At 50.4% G+C, this 25,579-nt stretch overlaps 1 protein-coding gene across 1 annotated transcript; it reads right to left on the reverse strand.

Moving 5' to 3' along the window:
- Positions 1 to 6,557: 6,557 nt before the first annotated feature.
- LOC141977234 (C-X-C chemokine receptor type 3-like) lies at positions 6,558 to 7,655 on the reverse strand (the record flags this gene model as incomplete). Its single annotated transcript, XM_074938612.1, has 1 exon — positions 6,558 to 7,655. A coding segment is annotated over one exon (1,098 nt), but the record flags the coding sequence as incomplete, so codon positions are not given.
- Positions 7,656 to 25,579: the final 17,924 nt, after the last annotated feature.

The following is a 25,579-nucleotide window of genomic DNA, read 5'->3' on the forward strand; positions in this document are numbered from 1 at the left end:
CAAAATGGGATTTGCAGCGTGCTGCCACTGGAGGCCGCTCGCGGGAATTCCTGAGCCGTCCGTGTAATATCACTCACCATTGGCTGAACTTGGCTTTGCCTCAGTGTGTGTCAGTGTAATTGTCAAAAATGCCAGCCTGAACACCGAGCCACACTGATTCCGAAACTGTGGTTTGCTTTTGTTTTACAAGCAATCAGCCCTGAGCGCACCCTCCTTGTCAGCATGTCCCATGGAAGGCACATCATCCTTGCTGTGCACAGATCCACTTTCCTCCCTGTGGGACAATGCAGCGCTAGGCTGGGTAGATCCAGGGCTGGATCGATTTGGGATTTAATAATTTGGGTTATGGAAGTGCCTCGAGGGTCCCAGTACCAATTGAGGACCCCCCTACTGCACTGGGCACCACATAGATGCTGAGATTGAAGTGGGGAAGGGGAAATTGCAGTGGGTGTTGCACAAACCCCTGGTGAGATTGGGCCCACATTGTGCCAGGCACCGTACAAACACTGAGACAGGGGAGGAGGGCATTGCAGATTGTTGTGTGGGCTCCAGCACAGATCGGGGTCCCATTGTGCTGGGTGCTGCACAGACACAGAGTGAGACAGTCCCTGCCCCAAAGAGCTTGCAAAGGTTTGTGCATGTGAATATTGTTACTTGTATGCATCGCTGGGTTTGGTGGGTGTAGCCAGACAGCCAGCCCCCGCCCTCTCAGACCAGCATTGCTGGGAACACGAGGGAGCCAAAACAACAGGGCACTTAACATAAATTCCAGCACAGCCTTTGAAGCTGTGAGAAGCACAGGTGTGCTGCTACAATGTGCCTCTGGGAACATATACAACGATTAGGCTCACAGCAGACAGAGAAGCTGTGACAGACATGGCTCTTAGCCCCTACTAAATAGCGTGATGCACACACCCCAACATCCTAGGTGGGAAAATATTTACCCTAATAAAAGGAATGTCCAGTAGTCAAAACTTATTGTTTCTCTCCCTTGCAAGTGTGAACTACTCTTGCGAGAGCTGGCGTCACCCAGACAGACCAGCCCCAATTTGGCATAAGAAAGGAGAAAGAGAATAAAGGAGTACAGAGGTATAAGTATGGGACCTACAGCACCATGATTTTTGAGTGCTTTTCACTATCTATCTGCTGGTCAGATAAGTGACAGCCTCCCAAGGCTTCTGCAGCTAAGAGGGTCCCTAAGCCTTGTCCCTTATTCGTCTTTCCGCGGAATTGAGTGACCGATCCTGGCTTGGCACCGCTGGAATCGAGAGATGCAAGGAGGGTAAGAAGCACCCACACCTGATCTCCTATCTTTAGTGTACACATATTTTGAAATAGAGCTCTATACTTCGTTTTCTTTCTTTGGGATTGTGGCTTCAGTTTTGTAACTTGTTTGTGTGTGTAACATCTCTACATTTAAATAAGTAGGCACTAGCAATTTTGTAACCACATGATTAGAATCTAGTTTAATAAATTTTGGTAACCATTTGTGCATAAGCCTGACTTGTTTCTCTGTTTTACTGTAAAGCAGCCAACACAATTAAAGAACCTCAGCCGTTTTGGCTATAAAGCCTGGCCATTAGGTGAGAGTACTAAGAGCCTAGCGTTGAGTTGTGCCGCCTCCACGGGGCAAACTCTTGGGGCGCCTGTCAGTCAATCCTGACTGCCCACTGCGAAGGAGCTCTGAGCTCTAGCAGTTAAAGTCACGGGTGTTTAGGACCTTGGGGCATCCGTCAGCCTAGCCCGGGCTGTCTGCCGCGAAGGGACAGTGCGTCCTAGCGGTTAAAGTCACGGATGGTATAAAACGGGCATAGCTGGCACCTCACCAAACATCCTTGGCCATCGGCTAACAGTGGGAAAGCCCACTGGGGACACTGCTTGCACATCATAGTGAGTGTGTTAGATGCAGTGTGAAGAGCCCATTAGGGATGTGTTGGGTTCAGCAAGAAGGCCCCCTTGGGGATGCTGCTGGTGAGTTGTTGGAGATGTGCTGGGATTGGTGGGAAGGCCCCATTGGGGATGCTGCTCATGTGTCATCAAGGCCATGTTGGGATCAGTGGAAAGGCCCTGTTTGGGACATGGTAGGTTGAGTGGGAAGAGCCCCACCACGGAGGTGGCAGGCTGGGCAGAAATGGCCCATTGAGGATGCTGCTCACACATGAGGCAGTTGCAGTGAGTTTGTCAGGATGGATTCCTTTGGGGACGCTGCTCATGTACATACGTCTTTTCCAGGTTGGACCTTATCTTAGGGGAACTCAGTAGGAATTAGGACAAGGCACCAGCCTGAGGATCTCCATGCCCTGTGTAGCCTGCTGGCCCATCGCAGGCTTCCCGTAGTGTCCAGGTACTGCACGTGTCCCAGGTGGCTAGTGAGCTGCCGGCTGCATCCAGGTCCCTGGCCTGTAGATGAAATCCTGGCCCCTAGTCTACATGGGATGTCGCTTCTCTGCCCTGCACTCACTTTCCCCTCAAGCTGATATATAGTGGCTTTTCTCTGTCTTTGCTGCTGTTTCCCCACTAGTTCCTGTTTCAGAGTTTACCCCTGAAGAGAACGTGGAGTGATAACCTGCTCCTCTCCCTTCCCCCCACTCCAGGCTTGGTCCTTTGTTGACAGGTTTAAACCGTGGGAGAGGAAATGTTCATGCTGACATGGTCACAATGTGACCGTCTCACTGGTCTCTGGGGGAAATGTGGGGCACACAGGCGGGGAGTTAACTATAGAACAGTCAGCTAGTTGTGGCTGGCGTGGTCAGCTAGTTAGCTCATGCATGCTAGCAAGAGCCGTGTTACATCAGTTTTCAGGATGCTTCCAGGCGCAAATATCGCTTGTGAACGGTTTAGTGATAGTGTGCTGGAGCATGTTTGAGTCTTTGCTGTCTTCACTTGTCACTTTCTGCCACCGTCCTGCCCACCAGGGAAGGTACAAAGCTGTCAGGAGCCTGCTGTCTGTGCCGGCAGATGCACGAGCTCAGGGGCTGTTGATCCCCATACCACACTCCAGGGGTGGTGGGCATGGATCATGTGGTTAATGTTACAGAGGTGGGGAAGAGGGTGCCGACTTTGTGGTGGGGAAGAGTGTGCCCAAACTCCTCCCTGTCTCATCAGCTTGGCCCCCCAGCTGGCTGCGCTGCCACCCTCCTATGAAGTCACAAACTGGTCACCCAGAGGGACTGTCAAAAGCTCAGGGGAGAATGTCATATGGACCCCTCCCCCTGCCCCCAACCTGTCTCAGTGTTCTGTGCCCCATGGACCCTGCTTCCCACCTGATGCTCATCTCTGGATCCTGTGCCTTGTGGACCTCACTTCCACCCCTACGCACTTCTGGGTCCTGTGCCCTACAGACCCCACTCACCCCACCGTGTCTCACAGCCCATGGACCCCTGTCTGCCCCACAGACCCGGCCGTTGGCTCCAGCATGCACTGCTCAGCCAGGCTGCCCATGGTTTATTTTGACATTTTTAATGAATCTGTTAAAACTTCAAATAAAAACCTGAAACAAACCATAAAGTTCCTGCTGTTACCTACCAAAACGGCTGCTGTCCTGATGGGCTCCTCCCCCGGGGCCGTCTGTGGTTTTGAGTCTCAAGGCACTCCTGTCAGTAATGCACTTTGACATGTGCAGCACATACTGATGTACTGTTGAAACCTCTCTGGAGCGGACAGTGGTTTCCTCTTTCTGCAGAGCACTGCAGGCGCCTAGGAGACAAGATAGATAATATGGCTTGGGGACTGGCAGTGCCTGATGCGGCCCATAAGATGGTGCTAAAGTAGCCCGAAAAAGGAGGCCTGTCTCTGATCCCTGCCTGCCATAATGGGGTTAACACTGGGGCTAATCCTGGCTCTTGTTGACTCTCTTCAGGAGCAATTTGGGAATTGAGGAATATCTGGCCCAAGTTTGTGCTGGTTCCTGAGCAGGGGAAGAACTGGGGAGACAAGCTGCCGCTCAGGGTCACTGCTCTCTTATGCTCAATGTCTTATGCTTATGCTCAAATAAATTGGTTAGTCTCTAAGGTGCCACAAGTACTTTTCTTTTTGCTCTCTCTATGACTTTCTTGGCTAAAGTTGCCCCCCATTGATACCACAGCTCAGCATTGTTCCTGATAGCAATGCTGGGAGTGTGGGTTGAGACAGCTCCCGGGGGCTGCCAGTGTTTTAGCCACTCTGTCACCTGGCCTTACCCAGTACGGGAGGGAGGTCTGCCAGCCAAAGTAAAGGCGCAAGCTCTTGTTTCTATTCCAGCAGCACACAGAGGTGTAACCCCTAAGTGGGAAACAGGATAACTCACTCTTTCCTGCCTGAAAGCACCTGTAGACCATTGCTCCTTACATTGCTCAGCCAAGTTGGTTGGTAAATGTGTTTTAGAAAACAAACAATCTCTGTCTCAGGTGAGAATAGTTATTAATTTTTATTAGGAATAAAATGCACAAGAAAATATAAACCTCTGTGAAAGTGCAACATAAGAGTCATATGAAATAAGCTTTTCAAGCAGGAGCAAATGCTACAAAGCGCTAGACTATAAAGTGATTGCCCCTGGTAGGAGAGGGGACCCCTGCTGGGCTTTGGGTGGCTGCGGAGTTTCTTATGCTGCTTCACCCCACTGATCTCCTTACGTTGCTAATGTGTCTGTGTTCATGCTATTGCAGCATCATGTTCTGCTGGAGTGTTCCCGCATCCCTGAGAGATGCAGAGTCCCTGACACTTGCCATTCCTGGATCCTTTCCTCACAGCTGGAGAAGATTGCACAGAATGGCAGCCCTGAGTCATCTTTGTCTGCCCATAGGGTATCCTTCCTAAGACTGGGCAAACAGCCAGTGAGAATCATCCCTGTTCATTCCAGGGGCGGGCAGGAGGGAGTCACCAGCAGGGGCTCCTTTGCTCAGCACAGGCTGAAGCCTGTTTGCATTTGTCAATGAAATACAAACACAGTCTGAACTGGGAGCAAAGTCACTGTTGCCTGGGCTAGAAGCTGATGCTTCTACTCAGAGTACTGCTGGGGGCCTGAGCAGAGTAACCCTGCCTCATGGGACGAGGGACAGAGAAGGGAGTGGTGCAGGGTGTTCTCTCAGTAACGCTCAGTTTGGCTAGAGAACACGGACTAGTCTCGCAGCAAAAAGCTTCGCTTATCTGTTAATGCAGGAGGGCAATTGCTGGAAGCGGAGAAGTCTGGGGAGGCTGCGCCAAGACACCTTGATTGGGGGGCTGGAGGGGGGGCACAAATGCAGAAAGTGTTATGGCTCCACAGAGCTCACCCTCTCAGACAGGATGGGTCTAACGCACCAGGGACTGTCGCCCTACCAAGTAGCATGGGGATTGCCCCTTGCTGTTATTTGGGTGTGTGTGTTGGGGGCAGTGGGGAATGGGAGTTGGGGGAGATGCGTGTGTTTGGGGGAGGTGTGGGGCTGTCAGGAGTGTGTGTGTTTGGGGGAGGTTATGTAGGGCTGGGTGTGTGTTTGGTTGTGAGTATCTCAGCAAGGACTTGAACTGGAAGAGGAAAGTGATTGGCCGGTGGGGCAGGGGCTGTTTTTCTTCTGTGTTTGTACAGTGCCTTGCTTGATGCGGGCCTCGTCCATGGTTAGAGCTCCTAGATGCTACAGTCAGAAAAATAATGGGGCTATCATTGTAAGCATAAGGGGTGCAGAGAGCAGGGAGGGTGTTGGAGGAGTGAGCACTGGGCTGAGAGTCAGAGACTCTGATCCAAGCAGAGCCGGCTCTAGGTTTTTTGCTGCCCCAAGCGCAAAAAAAATAAAAATAAAACGGAGTGCCGCCGAAGCAAAAAAAAAAAAAGGGGGTGGGGGGCAGCAGAGTGCTGCCCCTTGAAAAGTGCCGCCCCAAGCATGAGCTTGGTTTTCTGATGCCTAGAGCCGGCCCTGGATCCAAGCGCTGGTTTTGCGGGAGGTCGGTGAGTCCCTTTGTTGTGTGCAGCCAGTATGTACCGGGGCTGTTACACTGCAGCATTGGCCTGCCCTGCTGCAGGACCTGGCCCCGTCTGTCCCAGCCAGACTAATGTCCTCAGTAGGAAACCTCCAGATTCTCTTGTTATGATGATCTGAAGCCCCTGAAATTGCAGCCTCGCTGCATTGACTGAAACGGCTCAGCACTTGGCACCTGGTAACTGACTTAGGGGAAAGGACGGACCCATGGCCTGCTTGGAAACCACGTGTACAACCTCTGGCACCTGCACCTAGGATCCACAGAGATTCGGCGATTGCACCAGCCTGTCAGAAATCTGTTACCGTTTCTTCCCAGCTCATTCTGAGTCTCACTCCTCCTGGACTCCTGCTTGTGGTGAGCTGCACAGGAGGCTGGGTAACCACAGGTGTCTGGCTGTGTCTGGCTATGATTATAGTGATTGCTTGTCTCCCCTTCCCTGCCCCTGGGGGAGCGTTTCACCCCTTGCCACCCTTCTCCCCTTCCTTGCCCCTTGGGGAAGGGTTTCCCCCTTGCAGACCCGTCTCCCCTTCCTTGCCCCCTTCCTTGCCCCCTGTTTGCCCCTTGCAGCCTCAGCTCCCCCACACCCCTTTGGGGAGGGGTTCGCCCCTTGCAGCCCCAGCTCCCCCCTAGATCCCCGAGTAGGAGGCCTCAGTGGTCTCCGACCAGGTGGAATCCTTGCGCTGGCTCGGTGTCTGTCCGTGTCTGTGCAGGAACTCGCGGCTCACACAGCCCACGTGGCCCAGCAGCTCCAAGAACTTGTTGCGGAACTTGATGCCAATAAAGGCGTAGAGCAGGGGGTTGAGGCAGCAGTGGAAGTAGCCTAGGCTGGCAGTGACAGACATGGTGATGTCCAGGCTGGCCTCCCTGCCACAGTCCCGCCCCACCACCTGCAGGTCAATCAGCGTGTTTGCCAGCAGGGCCAGGTGGTAGGGTGTCCAGCACAAAAAGAAAACAACCACCACCGTCAGGATGACCCGCATGGCCTTGTGCTTGTGGAAGCCCTGGGAGCGCAGCAGAGTGTAGATAATGCAGGTGTAGCAGTACAGCATGGCTGCCAGAGGCAGGAAGAAGCCCAACATGTGGTAGCAGATGCGCAGGGCCGTTTTCCAGTACAGGGAGGTGTTGATGGAGAAGTTGTGGGAGCACAAAGTGGTGTTGAGGCGATAGTCCTTCTTGACTTCCAGGTACAGGAAATCCGGCATGGTCAAGAGGATGCAGACGCCCCAGACCACCAGGCAGCTGGCCACCATCAGATGAGACTTGTTCCTCTTGTACATGTGCACGGCGTGGACGATGGAGAGGTACCGGTCGAAGCTGATGCACACCAGGAAGAAGATGCTGGAGTAGAAATTGATCTTGAAGATGGAGCCGACCAGCTTGCAGGTGCCCGTGCTGAAGACCCAGCCGTGCACAGCCTGTACTGCCCAGAAGGGGAGTGTCACCACCAGCAATACGTCGGCGAGTGCCAGGTTGAGGATGAACACGTCGGTCCCAGCCAGGGGCCTCTTACACTGCAGTAGCACAGCCATCACCATGCAGTTCCCGCATAGCCCCAGCGGGAACAGCAGGCTGTAGAGGACTGGCAGGAAGACCCTGTCAAAGGCCTGGATACTCTTGGAGGTGCAGGGTGGGACAGAGCAGCAGGTGTCACTCTCGTTGTAGTAGTCAGGGTAGAAGCTGGTGTTCTCCATCAGGTAGGAGACATCATCTCCACTGAAGATAACCTAGACAGCAAAGGGGACATGTGAAAATCAAAGGGTTATTCTCACTCTGCACCCTTGGCTACTCTGTTACTGGGTGGGGGTGTTTTGGGCTCCCTACAGCAGCTTTCTTCTCTGCAGCTGGTCTGCGAGGGGTAGGACCCTTTAGGGCTGCAGCCTTTGGGATACTTAGGATACTTTGGGATACTCAGCTTATTCCCTGGGCACACTGGGAAAAAGTGAAATCTGCAGTGCTCCTGGTGTACAAGTACCACTTAACATTATCTGTGCAATGAGGTCCAATTGATCAGACAGTGGACTGGGAGCAGGACTCCTGGGTTCTATTTCCAATCTGCCATTGACTTCCTGCTGGACCTTGGGCAAATCAAATCCCCCTCTGTCAGCTTCTGCTTCCCCTACTGCCCTTTCCCTGCCTTGCTGTGAAGCTTGTAAGTTCTTTGGGGCAGCAACCATCTCACTCGGTGCAGTGCCTGGTTGCCCCCATCTCTGTCAGGGCCTCTTGCTGCTACCATAACATTACCCCTGTCAGTGTAAGAATCCCACTTGCAGTGTTAGGGGAATGAACTATTCGCAGAGAGATGTTTGCATTCAGTCTCAGGTGTGTGCCCAGTAAGGTGTTCAAATTACATGCTGGATGTAATGACACAAAGCATGTTGTTATTGTGTTTATTATTTTTCCAGGGCCACAGAGCCTGCAGGGGGTGGGGAGGCCTGCAATGTAATTCTAATTGTGTGACTAGTGTGGAAGGGGGTAAGAATTGCTTGGGTGGGGATTGGGGAAAGGGTTACAGGGAGAGAGGGTTAAGGGGCTGTAAACTCAGGGGCCAGTCCTGCTCTCAGTGGGAGTTTGGCCAGTGGTGTCGCTGGAAGTTGGATGGGTTCCTTGAGACAGGGTAAAGTGTTTTTCTGATGGAACGGTTGCTGTCAAAAAATGCAGTTTCATTAAAATCTAAAGGTGTCGCAGGAACCTGTTGATTTCCATGAATTATTTTTGACAGGAAAAAGTCTAAATATTTTGTTTTGATTCTTGTATTAAAATATTACATAGGCATATAATATTTAATATGTTAATATCATACAAACCATGCTGACGGTCCCAAATGGATTTTTTCATAATTTTTGTTTAATAAGAAATGGTGACATTTCAGCTTTTGGTTCAGATTCAGAAAGTCAGACGGTTCTGCAAAATGGAAATTCCGGTTGCAAAGGTGATGGAAAACCAGCCCCCGGGGAGCATCTAAATGCTGTCCACTTTAAGTTGGTTGCATTATGTGCATGCATGCACGCACACGTGTGCCCCAGGGGCAGTGGAGGGCATAATCTGTGCTGTTGCCTTGTGTTTGTCTAAACGAGGTGGTATTTTCTTTTCTATAGACACAAAGAGATGTTAGCACCCAGCATTCCCAGTGAGAGCAGGACAGAATTCTCTCCCATTGCCTCATCTCCAGTTGAGATCTGGGGAGAGTTCCCATCCCTGCCCCGGTGAGAGCCAGGCAGTTCTTACCCCACTAGCTGCTCTCTTGCCCAGCTGGGAACTGCTGGGTGCAGAGCACTTTGGAAAATCTGACCCCAGATGTTTGTTTTTCTCTCAGCTGGTGAGGTTGGGCAGACGCTGCTCTGGCACATGGTGTGAAAACCAGCACCTTGTGCTCTTCCCCAGGATTAGTCAAGTCTGCATTGACTTTGATGGCTCAGATCCCAGTGATTTAACTTCTCAGAATGACACTTCCTCTTAAAGCCGAGACACTGAGGGAAGCGATTGTTAATGATGGGACCAGGTCCTGGATGGACTCTGTAGCCAAGCTCTCCTCCTTCAGGGTGCTGTTTGTCACTGACCTTTGCGTCCCAGAACTGTACACTCCATTCCCCTCTAAATCACCCCATGTCAGTAACATGGAGCCCTGAATGCTTCCCCCCTGCACATTTGGTTTCAATGGGAGAGGCAATGTCCTTATTCGCCACACACTTCAACAAATTCCCTCTTTAACTGCAGGTTAAAGCAGTGTTAGTGTTAGAGCAGCCGTGTTAGTCTGTATTCGCAAAAGAAAAGGAGGACTTGTGGCACCTTAGAGACTAACCAATTTATTTGAGCACAAGCTTTCGTGAGCTACAGCTCACTTCATCGGATGCATTCAGTGGAAAATACAGTGGGGAGATTTATATACACAGAGAACATGAAACAATGGGTGTTACCATACACACTGTAAGGAGAGTGATCACTTAAAATGAGCTATTATCTTTAACTGCAGGACCCCCAAGCCTCCAGGCACCCTGCAGAACATCCCTGGGCTGGATTAACGATTAGTGTCTTGACACAGCCTGATACCTGACCCAAATCAGCAGATCTCTTTACTGCCCCCCACCCCCATAGAGATGCTGCTCAGTCCTGCTCCCCCCGCCATGGTTTGAGTTCAGTCCTAGCTGTCTCTCCTTTCTGATGAGTGTGCATGGTCACCCCAAAGCCCGGGTGCTGTGTTTATCACTCCAGAGAGTTTCTCTTGGCTGATAATGAGCCCAGGTTACAGCCCGTGTCAATTACGCAGTGTCCCCGAGTGTGCAAAGCATTCCCTGGGAGAATGAGCTGGAAGCAGACGGTGAGGGAATACCCTGCTTGGCGGGAATGCTGGTGCTGCCTGAGTTGGGTTGCACAGAGCTGCGTGTCTTTGCAGAAATACCTGCTTTTATTGCTATTAAAGAGCAATGTGCATGTCTGGGTATAATAGTCTGACGCCAATTCGCCACGGGGACACGTTGCGGCAGATACCCTGCAAGGTGAAGGCTGCAGGGATGTAAAAGCCCAGGTTGTTCTGCTGGCACTGGGACTGTCATTCATTTGCATGGCTCGTGGTGCCTGCCCAGCAGTGAATGTTTATTATTATGTCAGTGCGATGGGAGAGCCTTCACTTAGCCTTTGCATTCGTGCAGCCGCTGGCATTTCACCCTGCAGGAACTAATGCAAATACAGTGCTCCTGAAAGGTACCGGATTGAGAGCCCTGGGTTTATCTGCAGCCTGGCCGGTGGCAGCACAAGCGCCCCTCCCAGCCCTGTCCTCCCATACGTTTGACCCGTGGGATGGGAAAGAGAATGCTGAATCCAAAGCCCTTTAGTCCACGGTGACTCTGTCAAGGAGCGCTGGTATGCTAGCCTGGGGCTCAGTTCCCAGCTCTGCCACACAGCCTCCCTTTGTGCCCTTGGACTTGTCGCTTTTCAAACACACCTAAGTGCTATCGGAGTCGGATGTCTCACTGACTTTAACAGCAAGGATGTACGTGGCCCCAAGCGCAATCCTTGCGCTGCCTCGCAGCACAGCGGTGAGCCGTACTGAAGCTGTGTCTTGTGCTTGGTTAAGGCACTTTCAGATGTTCCGAACATCTACAATTCAAACTGCCCATAGCTAAAGTGATTTCCTTTCTAGACTGGGGTCATTTTACTACTGTGGTTGAACTTTAGAGGTTCATCTGCTTTGAGCTACAGAGAATGAGTTAAATTCATTTTTTGAAGGATTGAGAAATTTAATTTCTCATTTCATAATGCAGAAACAGCAAAGGGATTTTCCTCAAACTTTCAAAAGGCAAAACAAAACAAAAAACCGCCCCAAATTTGATCTGACAACAAGCATAGAAAATTTCAGCCTGAAAGGAAACTTTCTCACAAGTCAGTGAAAAGCGGGGTTAAAATCTTTGCTTTTTCCCACATTTATGCCTTTCTTTAACTTTAACTTCTCTGTTCAGAGATATCAGTAGCTTAAAATTAATGTTTAGAAGAATGAAATGAATTAAGAACATTTTTCTTCTATATATGAATGTTAATATTTCCAACCACACCAAGGATGCACGGTTTTAAAGGATTTCATTCACTTTTGTAATAACCTCAGTTTGGGATATTTTCAAAAGTTAATTCCAACACTTAATTGACCCGTCTGTGTAATCAAATCTTGATTAGATTAGATTAGATTATCTACTCTAGGTGCTTATATTTTGTTATTTATCCGAAGATAAGGATTTTAAATATAATTTTTCACTTTTGTAATTAGCCTTTTTGAATGAATCTTACTGATAACTTGACATAACACAACATTTCTGACACAAGTGTCTCCCCTAGTACAAGCCCCTCCAAATTCCCTTGAATTTTAAATTGCCCCCCGTCCCCCCCCACATTTGTAAATAAAATAAAGACCTTCCCAATGATTTTATCAAATGGAAACTCACCCACTCAGTCATAGTTGGGGATGAGGCACCTTCCTAGCATAAAGTGCTGGATGTGTCGGGCTCCTGAGAGAACTGAAGTGGTCTTTGATTCTGCGTAGACTTCAAGTATCTGTGGTTTGAAGTTTGAGTGACACAGTCTCTTTTTCTCGGAGTGGCTGGAAGGAAGCAGCATACTCATTCTCAGTGTCTCCGCTGTTCAGTGACAGATGCAGACGAGCTCAGAGGTGACCATCCAGAGAGCTGGGGTTTCTGCCCTGCTCTGTGATGCATACCCTGGCTGAGATGGGCCGCTGCTCCTTGTGCCATAGCGTGCCTGGGATAAGAACTGCCAGGGTGGATTGTGAGCATTGCTAAAGTGCTTTCAAGCCCTTGGGTAGGTGGTGCTGGACATAGCATCTGTAGTGCTCGGAAAGATTGCTGGATTGATGGTCAAGAAGCATGGGGGCTTTCTCTCCACCACAGAGGAATAAGATGGACAGTAGCCCATGTAAATTCCAGTTGCACTGGCCCAGAGATTCCAAGGGTTGGCCATGCTCAAAAGTAAAATTTACAGACCCAAAGAGTGAGATTCAAGGCCAAAGAGTGAGACTTTCTAGGTGGTGTGTTAGTCATTGCTTAACACAGGGTCTCTCCTCTTTGGTCCTTGGTGACATCCAGTAGTCCAGGTATTTAATCCAACCAGCACTTAATAGTTTGTTTTAAAATGTACACTGCTTAATATTGCATATGCAACACTTAAATATCCTAATTCAGTCTAAAGTCTAGGGCACGTGAGAATTCTCTATGCAAAGCAAACTAGGACAGCTCCCAGCAACACAGCATATATTTGAAAGAAGAAGTCTTGCCTGCTACCCGGACAATGAAGGGCCATGAATTTGTCCAGTGTGGTTCTAATTTTGAACTGTATTTTGCAGAACCTGCAAACTTTCAATCAAGTCCTCCTCATTTTTTGGGCAAACTCATATTTTTTTTGACTGTCAAGTATTCAGACACACACAAAAAAAGCCCTCATATCTCTCATGAGCATATAGAATGCGGGCCTGTAATCTCCATGGGTACTACAGTACAAAAGCTTGGGAAGCGGCTTTCCAAGCTCTAAGCCCCATGGCTGAGGCCCTGGATATATTGTTGTCTATTTCAGCACCTGAGTAAAAATATTTTAAAACTTTATATGTTTTCTCAAAATGAGTGAGAGAAGCTTAGGAATGTGCATGAGAGTGAGATAGCGTGCTAATGAGGGAGGCTCACCCAAAAAGTGAGACTTGACATGTCTGCTGGCCCCCAGAAGTGTCCCTTCCTGGTCTAGAAACCCACCCATATACAAGTGTATATATATGCCAAGATTCCAATCTTAAGTTTCAAAAAGTAGTAGAAGCTTCTCTGATAAGCAAGCTTTATATGTCTTTTAGGGCTAACCGGGCCAAGCCCTAAGGATCTTTTGCTTATGCTTAGTAATTCTTGCTCCTCAGAGTCCAAGCACCATAAAAGGTACAGTTTCTCCTTGTTTAGGGTTTTTTGTTCCTTCCCCCCCATTCTGCTTCAAGTTGCAAATTCAGCAGTTGGGAGGAATTCAGTTGTGCATCTCCTCTCATGGGGCCCAGGGGAAAGAGAGCAGTCGACAAAGTCTTTTGTCCTCTGATGTTCCACAATTGTTTGTTTGTTGATGGGATTTCTTTAGTTGAGCAGGAGATAAGACCTACTGTGGCTGTGACCGGATCCCCGGGGTACAACCTGGAACTGTGGGACTACTGTGCTCACTTACCTCTCCAGCCTGGTTTGTCTCACACAATGCTATGCCAGTGATAAGCAGATTACCTCCAGGTATGGTAATCACTCAGCCATCAGCATGTGGAGCCCCACACCCAGCTAAATTGCATGAATGCTCCCTGAGCCACTCATGAGTCATGAGGGGGAGGGAGCAGCAAATCCCCCCAGTCCCCAGCCTCGCACCCCAGAAATATACTGTCTTACACTGCTCAAGACTTCCTTGGACAGTGCAAGCTCATTCATTAGTTCCCCACTCTGACAAAAGAATAGTGGACGTAAAACAGTCCTTGTTAACCTCAGCTGAGATTCCCCAAGCACTTCAACAAAAACACACTGTTTTAGGTAAAATATAAAACAGATTTATTAACTACAGAAAGATGGATTTGAAGCAATTATATATAGCAGGCATAGAGTTCAGAGTTGGTTACATAAGAAATAAGAATAAACTCGCAGCCTAAGATGTTACAGGCAACTCACAGTTCTCAATACTTAGGGCACATCTACATGTGCAAAGTTACAGCACCGGCAGTTGCAGCACCGCTCAGAGAGCACCGAAGGAAAACTGCTGTTGTGTGTTCACACTGACAGCTGCCTGTGCAATAGCCTGTTCAGACTTGTGGCACTTGCGGAGCCATTTGGAGCACTGCAATCTGGGCAGCTATCCCACAGAGCACCTCTTTCTCTTTTGCTGCTAAGACTTGTGGGAAGGCGGAAGGGGTCACGCGGCATCCTGGGTCCTGTCCCAGTGCCCCGTGATGCATTGCTTCGCATCCCAGCAATCCCTGGGCTTCCGTCCGCATTTGGTGCCATCTTTCAACGGTTTGTGTACTGCGCGCCCTGCCCTGCCTCTTTCTGGCTGCAGGAACGGATCCCAAGCTGTTGACCAGAATGCTGCTCGCACTGACCAACACGTCACGAGTGGCAGTGGAGTCATTCCTTAAACTACAAAGACAAGAGGAGTGTGACATTGATCTCACCATGCATACTAGCTACAACACGAGAATGCTTGTGGCATTCACAGAGGTGCTGACCACAGTGGAATGCCACTTTTGGGCTCAGGAAACAAGCACTGAGTGGTGGGATCACATCGTGGTGCATGTCTGGGATGATGAGCAGTGGCTGCAGAACTTTCACTTGAGGAAAGCCACATTCATGGGACTGTGTGATGAGCTCACCCCAGCCCTGCGGCGCAAGGACACAAGAATGAGAGCTGCCCTGTCGCTGGAGAAGCGTGTGCTGATTGCATTCTGGAAGCTGGCTACTCCAGACTGCTACCAATCGGTCACTAACCAGTTCGTAGTGGGAAGGTCGACTGTTGGAGTCGTGTTGATGGAAGGGTACAGGGCCATTAATAGAATCCTGTTCCAAAAGACCGTGACTCTGGACAACATGCATGAGATTTTGGATGGCTTTGCACAAATGGGTTTCCCTAACTGCAGAGGGGCGATAGATGGCACGCACATTCCAATTCTGGCACCAGACCACCTAGCCACCGTGTACATTAAATGCAAGGGGTATTTCTCAGTGGTTTTCCACGTGCTTGTGGATCACCCTGGGCATTTCACAGACATTAATGTAGGCTGGTCCGGAAAGGTGCATGATGCACGCATCTTTCGGAACACTGGCCTGTTCAAGAAGCTGCAAATAGGGACTTTCTTCCTGGACCAGAAGATCACCGTAGGGGAAGTAGAAATGCCCACTGTGATCCTGGGAGACCCTGCCTACCCCTTAATGCCATGACTCATGAAGCCATACACGGGGCAACTTGACAGCAGCAAGGAGTGGTTCAACAACAGGCTGAGCAAATGCGGAATGACTGTGGAGTGTGCATTTGGCCGTTTAAAAGCCCGCTGGTGATGCCTCTATGGGAAGCTGGACAAGGCCGATGACAATATTCCTATGCATATAGCCGCATGCTGTATGCTCCATAACATTTGATAAGGGAAGGGTGAAAGCTTCACTCAGTGCTGGACTGCAGATGCTCAGTGCCTGGAGGCTGAGTTTGAACAGCTTCGCGAACCAGCTGAGCGGCGGCGAACCAGCTGAGCAGCACACAGCAGGTGTTTGCCTGGGAGTTTGCCTGGAGTGAGCCCAGTGAGGCTTACAGCTTGCCAACTTCTCTGAGGAAGCTCATAGTAGGAAGGTGATATGGAAGGGGGGGGTTCAGCTGTTGTGACCTGCACTGGATATGCCATGTTTGTCTTTCTTCCACAGGACAGAAGCGACTTTGTCTGTACAAAGTGCAAGCTGGTCTCCATATTGGAAGAGAAGATAGAAGGTCTGGAGAAACAGATAACGACCCTGCATTGCATACGAGAATCAGAGGATTTTCTGGACAAAAGTCAGGATATGCTTCTACGGGCACAAAGCTCTAAAGATTTAGAGCAGGTTGCACAGCGGAGCCAAGAGGCCAGTGAAGAAGCTTGGCAACATGTGACCTCCAGAAGAAGAAGGGGGAATGTCTGGGTTCCAGCAACGCGGACACAGGTAACTAACTGCTTTCATGTTCTCTCCACAGGTACCATTGCGGAGAGTGGACCAGATGATACATCTGGGGGGAGAAAGCAGAAGGAGACTCCGCTGGTTGGAAGGCATGAGATGCACTGTCCTGAGGTTGGGGGTTCCACGACCACTGCTCCCAAGAGAAGGAGGCGGGTGGTGGTGGTCGGGGACTCTCTCCTCCGGGGGACTGAGTCATCTATCTGCCGCCCTGACCGGGAAAACCGAGAAGTCTGCTGCTTGTCAGGGGCTAAGATTCGCGATGTGACGGAGAGACTGCCGAGACTCATCAAGCCCTCGGATCGCTACCCCTTCCTGCTTCTCCACGTGGGCACCAATGATACTGCCAAGAATGACCTTGAGCAGATCACTGCGGACTACGTGGCTCTGGGAAGAAGGATAAAGGAGTTTGAGGTGCAAGTGGTCTTCTCGTCCATCCTCCCAGTGCAAGGAAAAGGCCTGGGTAGGGACCGTTGAATCGTGGAAGTCAATGAATGGCTACGCAGGTGGTGTCGGAGAGAAGGCTTTGGATTCTTTGACCATGGGATGGTGTTCCATGAAGGAGGAGTGCTGGGCAGAGACGGGCTCCACCTTACGAAGAGAGGGAAGAGCATCTTTGCGAGCAGGCTGGCTAACCTAGTGAGGAGGGCTTTAAACTAGGTTCACCGGGGGAAGGAGACCAAAGCCCTGAGGTAAGTGGGAAAGCGGGATACCGGGAGGAAACACAGGCAGGAACGTCTGTGAGGGGAGGGCTCCTGCCTCATACTGAGAATGAGGGGCGATCAGCAGGTTATCTCAAGTGCTTATATACGAATGCACAAAGCCTTGGAAACAAGCAGGGAGAACTGGAGGTCCTGGTGATGTCAAGGAATTATGACGTGATTGGAATAACAGAGACTTGGTGGGATAACTCACATGACTGGAGTACTGTCATGGATGGTTATAAACTGTTCAGGAAGGACAGGCAGGGCAGAAAATGTGGGGGAGTGGCACTGTATGTAAGGGAGCAGTATGACTGCTCAGAGCTCCGGTACGAAACTGCAGAAAAACCTGAGTGTCTGTGGATTAAGTTTAGAAGTGTGAGCAACAAGAGTGATGTAGTGGTGGGAGTCTGCTATAGACCACCGGACCAGGGGGATGAGGTGGATGAGTCTTTCTTCCGGCAACTCGCAGAAGCTACTAGATCGCACGCCCTGGTTCTCATGGGTGACTTTAATTTTCCTGATATCTGCTGGGAGAGCAATACAGCGGTGCATAGACAATCCAGGAAGTTTTTGGAAAGCATAGGGGACAATTTCCTGGTGCAAGTGCTAGAGGAGCCAACTATGGGGGGAGCTTTTCTTGACCTGCTGCTCACAAACCGGGAAGAATTAGTGGGGGAAGCAAAAGTGGATGGGAATCTGGGGGGCAGTGACCATGAGTTGGTTGAGTTCAGGATCCTGACGCAGGGAAGAAAGGTAAGCAGCAGGATACGGACCCTGGACTTCAGGAAAGCAGACTTGGACTCCCTCAGGGAACGGATGGGTAGGATCCCCTGGGGGACTAAAATGAAGGGGAAAGGAGTCCAGGAGAGCTGGCTGTATTTCAAGGAATCCCTGTTGAGGTTACAGGGACAAACCATCCCGATGAGTCGAAAGAATAGTAAATATGGCAGACGACCAGCTTGGTTTAACGGTGAAATCCTAGCGGATCTTAAACATAAAAAAGAAGCTTACAAGAAGTGGAAGGTTGGACATATGACCAGGGAAGAGTATAAAAATATTGCTTGGGCATGTAGGAATGAAATCAGGAGGGCCAAATCGCACCTGGAGCTGCAGCTAGCAAGAGATGTCAAGAGTAACAAGAAGGGTTTCTTCAGGTATGTTGGCAACAAGAAGAAAGCCAAGGAAAGTGTGGGCCCCTTACTGAATGAGGGAGGCAACCTAGTGACAGAGGATGTGGAAAAAGCTAATGTACTCAATGCTTTTTTTGCCTCTGTCTTCACTAACAAGGACAGCTCCCAGACTACTGCGCTGGGCATCACAGCATGGGGAGTAGATGGCCAGCCCTCAGTGGAGAAAGAGGTGGTTAGGGACTATTTAGAAAAGCTGAACGTGCACAAGTCCATGGGGCCGGACGAGTTGCATCCGAGAGTGCTAAAGGAATTGGCGGATGTGATTGCAGAGCTATTGGCCATTATCTTTGAAAACTCGTGGCGAACAGGGGAAGTCCCAGATGACTGGAAAAAGGCTAATGTAGTGCCAATCTTTAAAAAAGGGAAGAAGGAGGATCCTGGGAACTACAGGCCAGTCAGCCTCACCTCAGTCCCCGGAAAAATCATGGAGCAGGTCCTCAAGGAATCAATCCTGAAGCACTGAGACGAGAGTAAAGTGATCAGGAACAGTCAGCATGGATTCACCAAGGGAAGGTCATGCCTGACTAATCTAATCGCCTTCTATGATGAGATTACTGATTCTGTGGATGAAGGGAAAGCAGTGGATGTATTGTTTCTTGACTTTAGCAAAGCTTTTGACACTGTCTCCCACAGTATTCTTGTCAGCAAGTTAAAGAAGTATGGGCTGGATGAATGTACTATAAGGTGGGTAGAAAGTTGGCTAGATTGTCGGGCTCAACGGGTAGTGATCAATGGCTCCATGTCTAGTTGGCAGCTGGTGTCAAGTGGAGTGCCCCATGGGTCGGTCCTGGGGCCGGTTTTGTTCAATATCTTCATAAATGATCTGGAGGATGGTGTGGATTGCACTCTTAGCAAATTTGCGGATGATACTAAACTGGGAGGAGTGGTAGATACACTGGAGGGCAGAGATAGGATACAGAGGGACCTGGACAAATTGGAGGATTGGGCCAAAAGAAACCTGATGAGGTTCAATAAGGATAAATGCAGGGTCCTGCACTTAGGACGGAAGAACCCAATGCACAGCTACAGACTAGGGACCGAATGGCTCGGCAGCAGTTCTGCGGAAAAGGACCTAGGGGTTACAGTGGACGAGAAGCTGGATATGAGTCAGCAGTGTGCCCTTGTTGCCAAGAAGGCCAATGGCATTTTGGGCTGTATAAGTAGGGGCATTGCCAGCAGATCGAGGGACGTGATCGTTCCCCTCTATTCGACATTGGTGAGGCCTCATCTGGAGTACTGTGTCCAGTTTTGGGCCCCACACTACAAGAAGGATGTGGATAAATTGGAGAGAGTCCAGCGAAGGGCAACAAAAATGATTAGGGGTCTGGAACACATGACTTATGAGGAGAGGCTGAGGGAACTGGGATTGTTTAGTCTGCAGAAGAGAAGAATGAGGGGGGATTTGATAGCTGCTTTCAACTACCTGAGAGGTGGTTCCAAAGAGGATGGTTCTAGACTATTCTCAATGGTAGAAGAGGACAGGACAAGGAGTAATGGTCTCAAGTTGCAGTGGGGGAGGTTTAGGTTGGATATTAGGAAAAACTTTTTCACTAGGAGGGTGGTGAAACACTGGAATGCGTTACCTAGGGAGGTGGTAGAATCTCCTTCCTTAGAAGTTTTTAAGGTCAGGCTTGACAAAGCCCTGGCTGGGATGATTTAATTGGGGATTGGTCCTGCTTTGAGCAGGGGGTTGGACTAGATGACCTCCTGAGGTCCCTTCCAACCCTGATATTCTATGATTCTATGATTCAATCTTTAAAAAAGGGAAGAAGGAGGATCCTGGGAACTACAGGCCAGTCAGCCTCACCTCAGTCCCCGGAAAAATCATGGAGCAGGTCCTCAAAGAATCAATCCTGAAGCACTTACATGAGAGGAAAGTGATCAGGAACAGTCAACATGGATTCACCAAGGGAAGGTCATGCCTGACTAATCTAATCGCCTTCTATGATGAGATTACTGGTTCTGTGGATGAAAGGAAAGCTGTGGATGTATTGTTTCTTGACTTTAGCAAAGCTTTTGACATGGTCTCCCACAGTATTCTTGTCAGCAAGTTAAAGAAGTATGGGCTGGATGAATGCACTATAAGGTGGGTAGAAAGTTGGCTAGATTGTCGGGCTCAACGGGTAGTGATCAATGGCTCCATGTCTAGTTGGCAGCCGGTATCAAGTGGAGTGCCCCAGGGGTCGGTCCTGGGGCCGGTTTTGTTCAATATCTTCATAAATGATCTGGAGGATGGTGTGGATTGCACCCTCAGCAAATTTGCGGATGATACTAAACTAGGAGGAGTGGTAGATACGCTGGAGGGCAGGGATAGGATACAGAGGGACCTAGACAAATTGGAGGATTGGGCCAAAAGAAACATGATGAGGTTCAATAAGGATAAGTGAAGGATCCTGCACTTAGGACGGAAGAACCCAATGCACCGCTACAGACTAGGGACCGAATGGCTCGGCAGCAGTTCTGCAGAAAAGGACCTAGGGGTTACAGTGGACGAGAAGCTGGATATGAGTCAACAGTGTGCCCTTGTTGCCAAGAAGGCCAATGGCATTTTGGGATGTATAAGTAGGGACATAGCGAGCAGATCGAGGGACATGATCGTTCCCCTCTATTCGACATTGGTGAGGCCTCATCTGGAGTACTGTGTCCAGTTTTGGGCCCCACACTACAAGAAGGATGTGGATAAATTGGAGAGAGTCCAGCGAAGGGCAACAAAAATGATTAGGGGTCTGGAACACATGACTTATGAGGAGAGGCTGAGAGAACTGGGATTGTTTAGTCTGCGGAAGAGAAGAATGAGGGGGGATTTGATAGCTGCTTTCAACTACCTGAGAGGTGGTTCCAGAGAGGATGGTTCTAGACTATTCTCAGTGGTAGAAGAGGACAGGACAAGGAGTAATGGTCTCAAGTTGCAGTGGGGGAGGTTTAGGTTGGATATTAGGAAAATCTTTTTCACCAAGAGGGTGGTGAAGCACTGGAATGTGTTGCCTAGGGAGGTGGTGGAGTCTCCTTCCTTAGAGGTTTTTAAGGTCAGGCTTGACAAAGCCCTGGCTGGGATGATTTAATTGGGGATTGGTCCTGCTTTGAGCAGGGGGTTGGACTAGATGACCTCCTGAGGTCCCTTCCAACCCTGATATTCTATGATTCTATGATTCTATGATTTCAGCGCTAATCCCCTCACGGGGGAGGAGTACAGAAATTGATTTTAAGAGCTCATTAAGTCGACAAAAATGGCTTTGTTGTGTGGACGGGTGCAGGGTTAAATCGATCTAACACTGCTAAATTCTACCTAAACTCATAGTGTAGACCAGGGCTATGTTTTTGCTTGAAATTAGACAAAGGTTTCTAACCATCAGAGGAATGAAATTCTGGAACAGCCTCCCAAGGGGAGCAGTGGGGGCAAAAAACAAAACTGGATTCAGACTGAGCTTGATAAGTTTGTGGAGAGGATGGTGTGATGAGGTTGCATACAATGGCATGTAGGTGACCTACGATTGCTAGCTACAAATATCTCCAGTGTCTGGTGATGGGACACTAGATGGGGAGGGCTCTGAGTTACTACAGAGAATTTTTTCCCCAGGTGTCTGGCTAGTAGGTCTTGCCCACATGCTCAGGGTCTAACTGATTGCCATATTTAGGGTTGGGAAGGAATTTTCCCCCAGGTCAGATTGGCAGAGACCCTGGGGTTTTTTCGCCTTCCTCTGCAGCGTGAGGCACGGGTCACTTGCAGGTTTAAATTAATGTAAATGGTGGATTCTCTGTAATTTGAAGTCTTTAAATCATGATTTGAGGACTTCAGTAACTCAGCCTGAGGTTATGGTTTTATTACAGGAGTGGGTGGGTGAGGTTCTGTGGCCTGCAATGTGCAGGAGGTCAGATTAGATCAGGGGTGGGCAAACTACAGCTTGTGGGCCGCATCCAGCCTGTCAAACATTTTAATCCAGCCCTCTCGCTTCCGCTGGAGAGCAGGGTCTGGAACTTCCCCACTATGGCGCATGACTCCTGGAAGCAGCACCATGTCTCCCCTCCGGCTCCTACGTGTAGGGACAGCCAGGGGGCTCCACACGCTGCCCCCGCCCCAAGCACTGCCCTCACAGCTCCCATTGGCCGGGAACTGTGGCCAATGGGAGCTGCAGGGGTGGCGCCTGTGGACGGGGCAGTGTGCAGAGCTGCCTGGCCAGTACTGTGCGTCTGCATAGGAGCTGAGGGGGGGACATGCCGCTGCTTCCGGAAGCTGCTTGAGGTAAGCACCTCAAAGAGCCTGCACCGTTGACCTCCTCCTGCACCCCAACACTCTGATCCCCCTCCCACCCTCCGAACCCCTTGGTCCCAGCCCAGAGCACCCTCCTGCACACGAAATCCCTTATCACCAGCCCCACCCCAGAGCTCGCACCTCTAGCCGAAGCCCTCACTCCCCCCGCACCCCTGCCCCAGCCTGGAGTCCCCACCCGTACCCTGAACTCCTCATTTCTGGTCCCACCCCCAAGCCTGCAGCCCCAGCTGGAGCCCTCACCCCCTCCCCAACCCCCAATTTTGTGAGTATTTCTGGCCTGCCATACAATTTCCGTATCCAGATGTGGCCCTTGGCCAAAAAGTTTGCCCACCCATGGACTAGATGATCATGATGGTCCCTGCTGACCTTAAAGTCTATGAGATTAATTAACTTACAAGCATTCCATAAAGTTTAAAGACTAAGTACATTTTTATAACTTTAATACCTATTTTAACAATACTAACACACTGGTGAGCCAGACTGGTTCCAGATTTGTATTTGTCACTGTTCAGTTGAGACCTAGGGGGCTTGGAATGAGCTGCCATCTGGTCTGCCTGCATCAGAGCCTGTGCTTGGAAGGATATCTGAAGCAAAAATACAATACTGGAAGTTGTAATTTTAATGCAAATGCAGCATCAGTTGTGATGGGACTTTGACTTTGAACTGTATTTCCTTCCTTTCAGTGCACGGTGAGGTGCTAGGGAGAGGCAAAGGAATGTCCCAGCAAGTCTCAGCAGTATGGTCAATGACACTCTCTGCGATCATTGCAGTCCATACATTAGTTATACATCAAGCCCCTTGCTGAGGTGTACTGGGAAATATGGGCATGGCCATTTATCACAGACAATCCACAGCTCTGTGCTTGCCTCAGGGTTTGGATCCGGCCTGCAGGATTGCCCCCCGTGGTGCCGCAGGCCCCGCGCCAGTACCATGTCCCTGGGGCCCCGCGGTGGTGGTGGTAGGGGGGAGAAGGCTCTGTGGGTTGCCCTTGCCTCCAGGCACCGCCCCCTGCGGGATGTGGTTCTGGCCGCTTCCCGGAGCAGCGCGGCGTGGGGCCAGGGCAGGAATGCAGGGAGCCTGCCCTGGCCCCGGTGCATGCCGCTGCCACCCTGGAGCTGCTTTAGGTAAGCAGTGCTGGGCTGGAGCTCAAACTCCTCCTGCCCCCTGCCTCCCAACCCCCTGCCCTGAGCCCCCTGCTGCACCCTGCACCCCTGTGCACCCCAACCCCCTGCCCTGAGCTCCCTCCCGCAGTCCGCACCCCTCCTGCACCTCTGCCCTGAGCCCCCTCCTGAACTCCACACCCCTCCTGCACCCCAACCCCCTTCCCTGAGCCCCCTCCTGCACCCCAACCCCTCCTCTGCCCCAATCCCTTGCCCTGAGCCCATTCCTGCACAAGGCACCCCCCTCCCACACCCCGCACTCCCTCCAGCATCCCAACCCCCTGCCCTGGCCCTGCATACAATTTCCCCACCCACATGTGGCCCTCGGCCCAAAAAGTTTGCCCACCCCTGCTCTAGAGTCTCTGGAAATGCACAAATATAGTAAGTGGTATTGTGCAAAATAACCCCGAGCTCCTGTACTCTGTAACAACTGCAGCCCCTCTGGTTTTCCATTGGAAGCGACGCTGTTTATGACCCAAAACTGAAGCAAAGGTTCATCCCCAGACAAGTAGCACAGGCTGTGGCATTTAGCCTTCTTAAGAAGTACATTATCATAAGTTCAATATCTTCATAAATGATCTGGAGGATGGTGTGGATTGCACTCTCAGCAAATTTGCGGATGATACTAAACTGGGAGGAGTGGTAGATACGCTGGAGGGGAGGGATAGGATACAGAAGGACCTAGACAAATTGGAGGATTGGGCCAAAAGAAATCTGATGAGGTTCAATAAGGATAAGTGCAGGGTCCTCCACTTAGGATGGAAGAATCCAATGCACCGCTACAGACTAGGGACCGAATGGCTAGGCAGCAGTTCTGCGGAAAAGGACCTAGGGGTGACAGTGGACGAGAAGCTGGATATGAGTCAGCAGTGTGCCCTTGTTGCCAAGAAGGCCAATGGCATTTTGGGATGTATAAGTAGGGGCATAGCGAGCAGATCGAGGGACGTGATCGTTCCCCTCTATTCGACACTGGTGAGGCCTCATCTGGAGCACTGTGTCCAGTTTTGGGCCCCACACTACAAGAAGGATGTGGATAAATTGGAGAGAGTCCAGCGAAGGGCAACAAAAATGATTAGGGGTCTAGAGCACATGACTTATGAGGAGAGGCTGAGGGAGCTGGGATTGTTTAGTCTGCAGAAGAGAAGAATGAGGGGGGATTTGATAGCTGCTTTCAACTACCTGAAAGGGGGTTCCAAAGAGGATGGCTCTAGACTGTTCTCAATGGTAGCAGATGACAGAACGAGGAGTAATGGTCTCAAGTTGCAATGGGGGAGGTTTAGATTGGATATTAGGAAAAACTTTTTCACTAAGAGGGTGGTGAAACACTGGAATGCGTTACCTAGGGAGGTGGTAGAATCTCCTTCCTTAGAGGTTTTTAAGGTCAGGCTTGACAAAGCCCTGGCTGGGATGATTTAACTGGGAATTGGTCCTGCTTAGAGCAGGGGGTTGGACTAGATGACCTTCTGGGGTCCCTTCCAACCCTGATATTCTATGATTCTATTCTATGATACATTCACCCAGGTTTATGTTAAGGCTCACGTGGAGGCTTTCACAGATAGACCTGGAGCTTTGGGAAGATGAGTCAGAAGGCTGAGGATATTGCTTTAAGCCACCCCCCCACCCATTCCCAGGTTTGGCCCCTGTATAGTCTAGAGCAGTGGTTCTCAAACTTTAGTAAACCGAGGTCCCACATTTTGATTTTAAATTTTTCGTGGACACCCAAGCCGGCTTCTAATTTTCTCCGGGGGTGCTCAAAGCCTACTCAACCCCAGGCCCCGCTCCCACTCCACCCCTTCCCCCAAGGCCCCACCCCTGCCCCACCTTTTCCTGCCCCTGCTTCACCCCTGCCTCTCCTCTTCCCTGCCTCTTTCCGCCCCCTCCCCCCAAGCATGCCCCGTCCCCGCTCCTCCCCCTCCCTCCCAGCGCCTCCTGTACGCAACTGAACAGCTGTTCCCCAGTATGCAGGAGGCACTGGGAGGGAGTGGGAGGAGATGATCAGCAGGGCCAGTGGCCCCAGACACAACTCGCGGACCCACTGGAGTACCCTTGGGTCCGCAGACCCCAGTTTGAGAACTGCTGGTCTAGAGTAGCCTATGGACTATTACGCTGGTTGGGGATTGCCAAAATG

Source organism: Natator depressus, chromosome 24 (genome assembly GCF_965152275.1).
Source record: "Natator depressus isolate rNatDep1 chromosome 24, rNatDep2.hap1, whole genome shotgun sequence".
Taxonomy (NCBI): Eukaryota; Metazoa; Chordata; order Testudines; family Cheloniidae; genus Natator; species Natator depressus.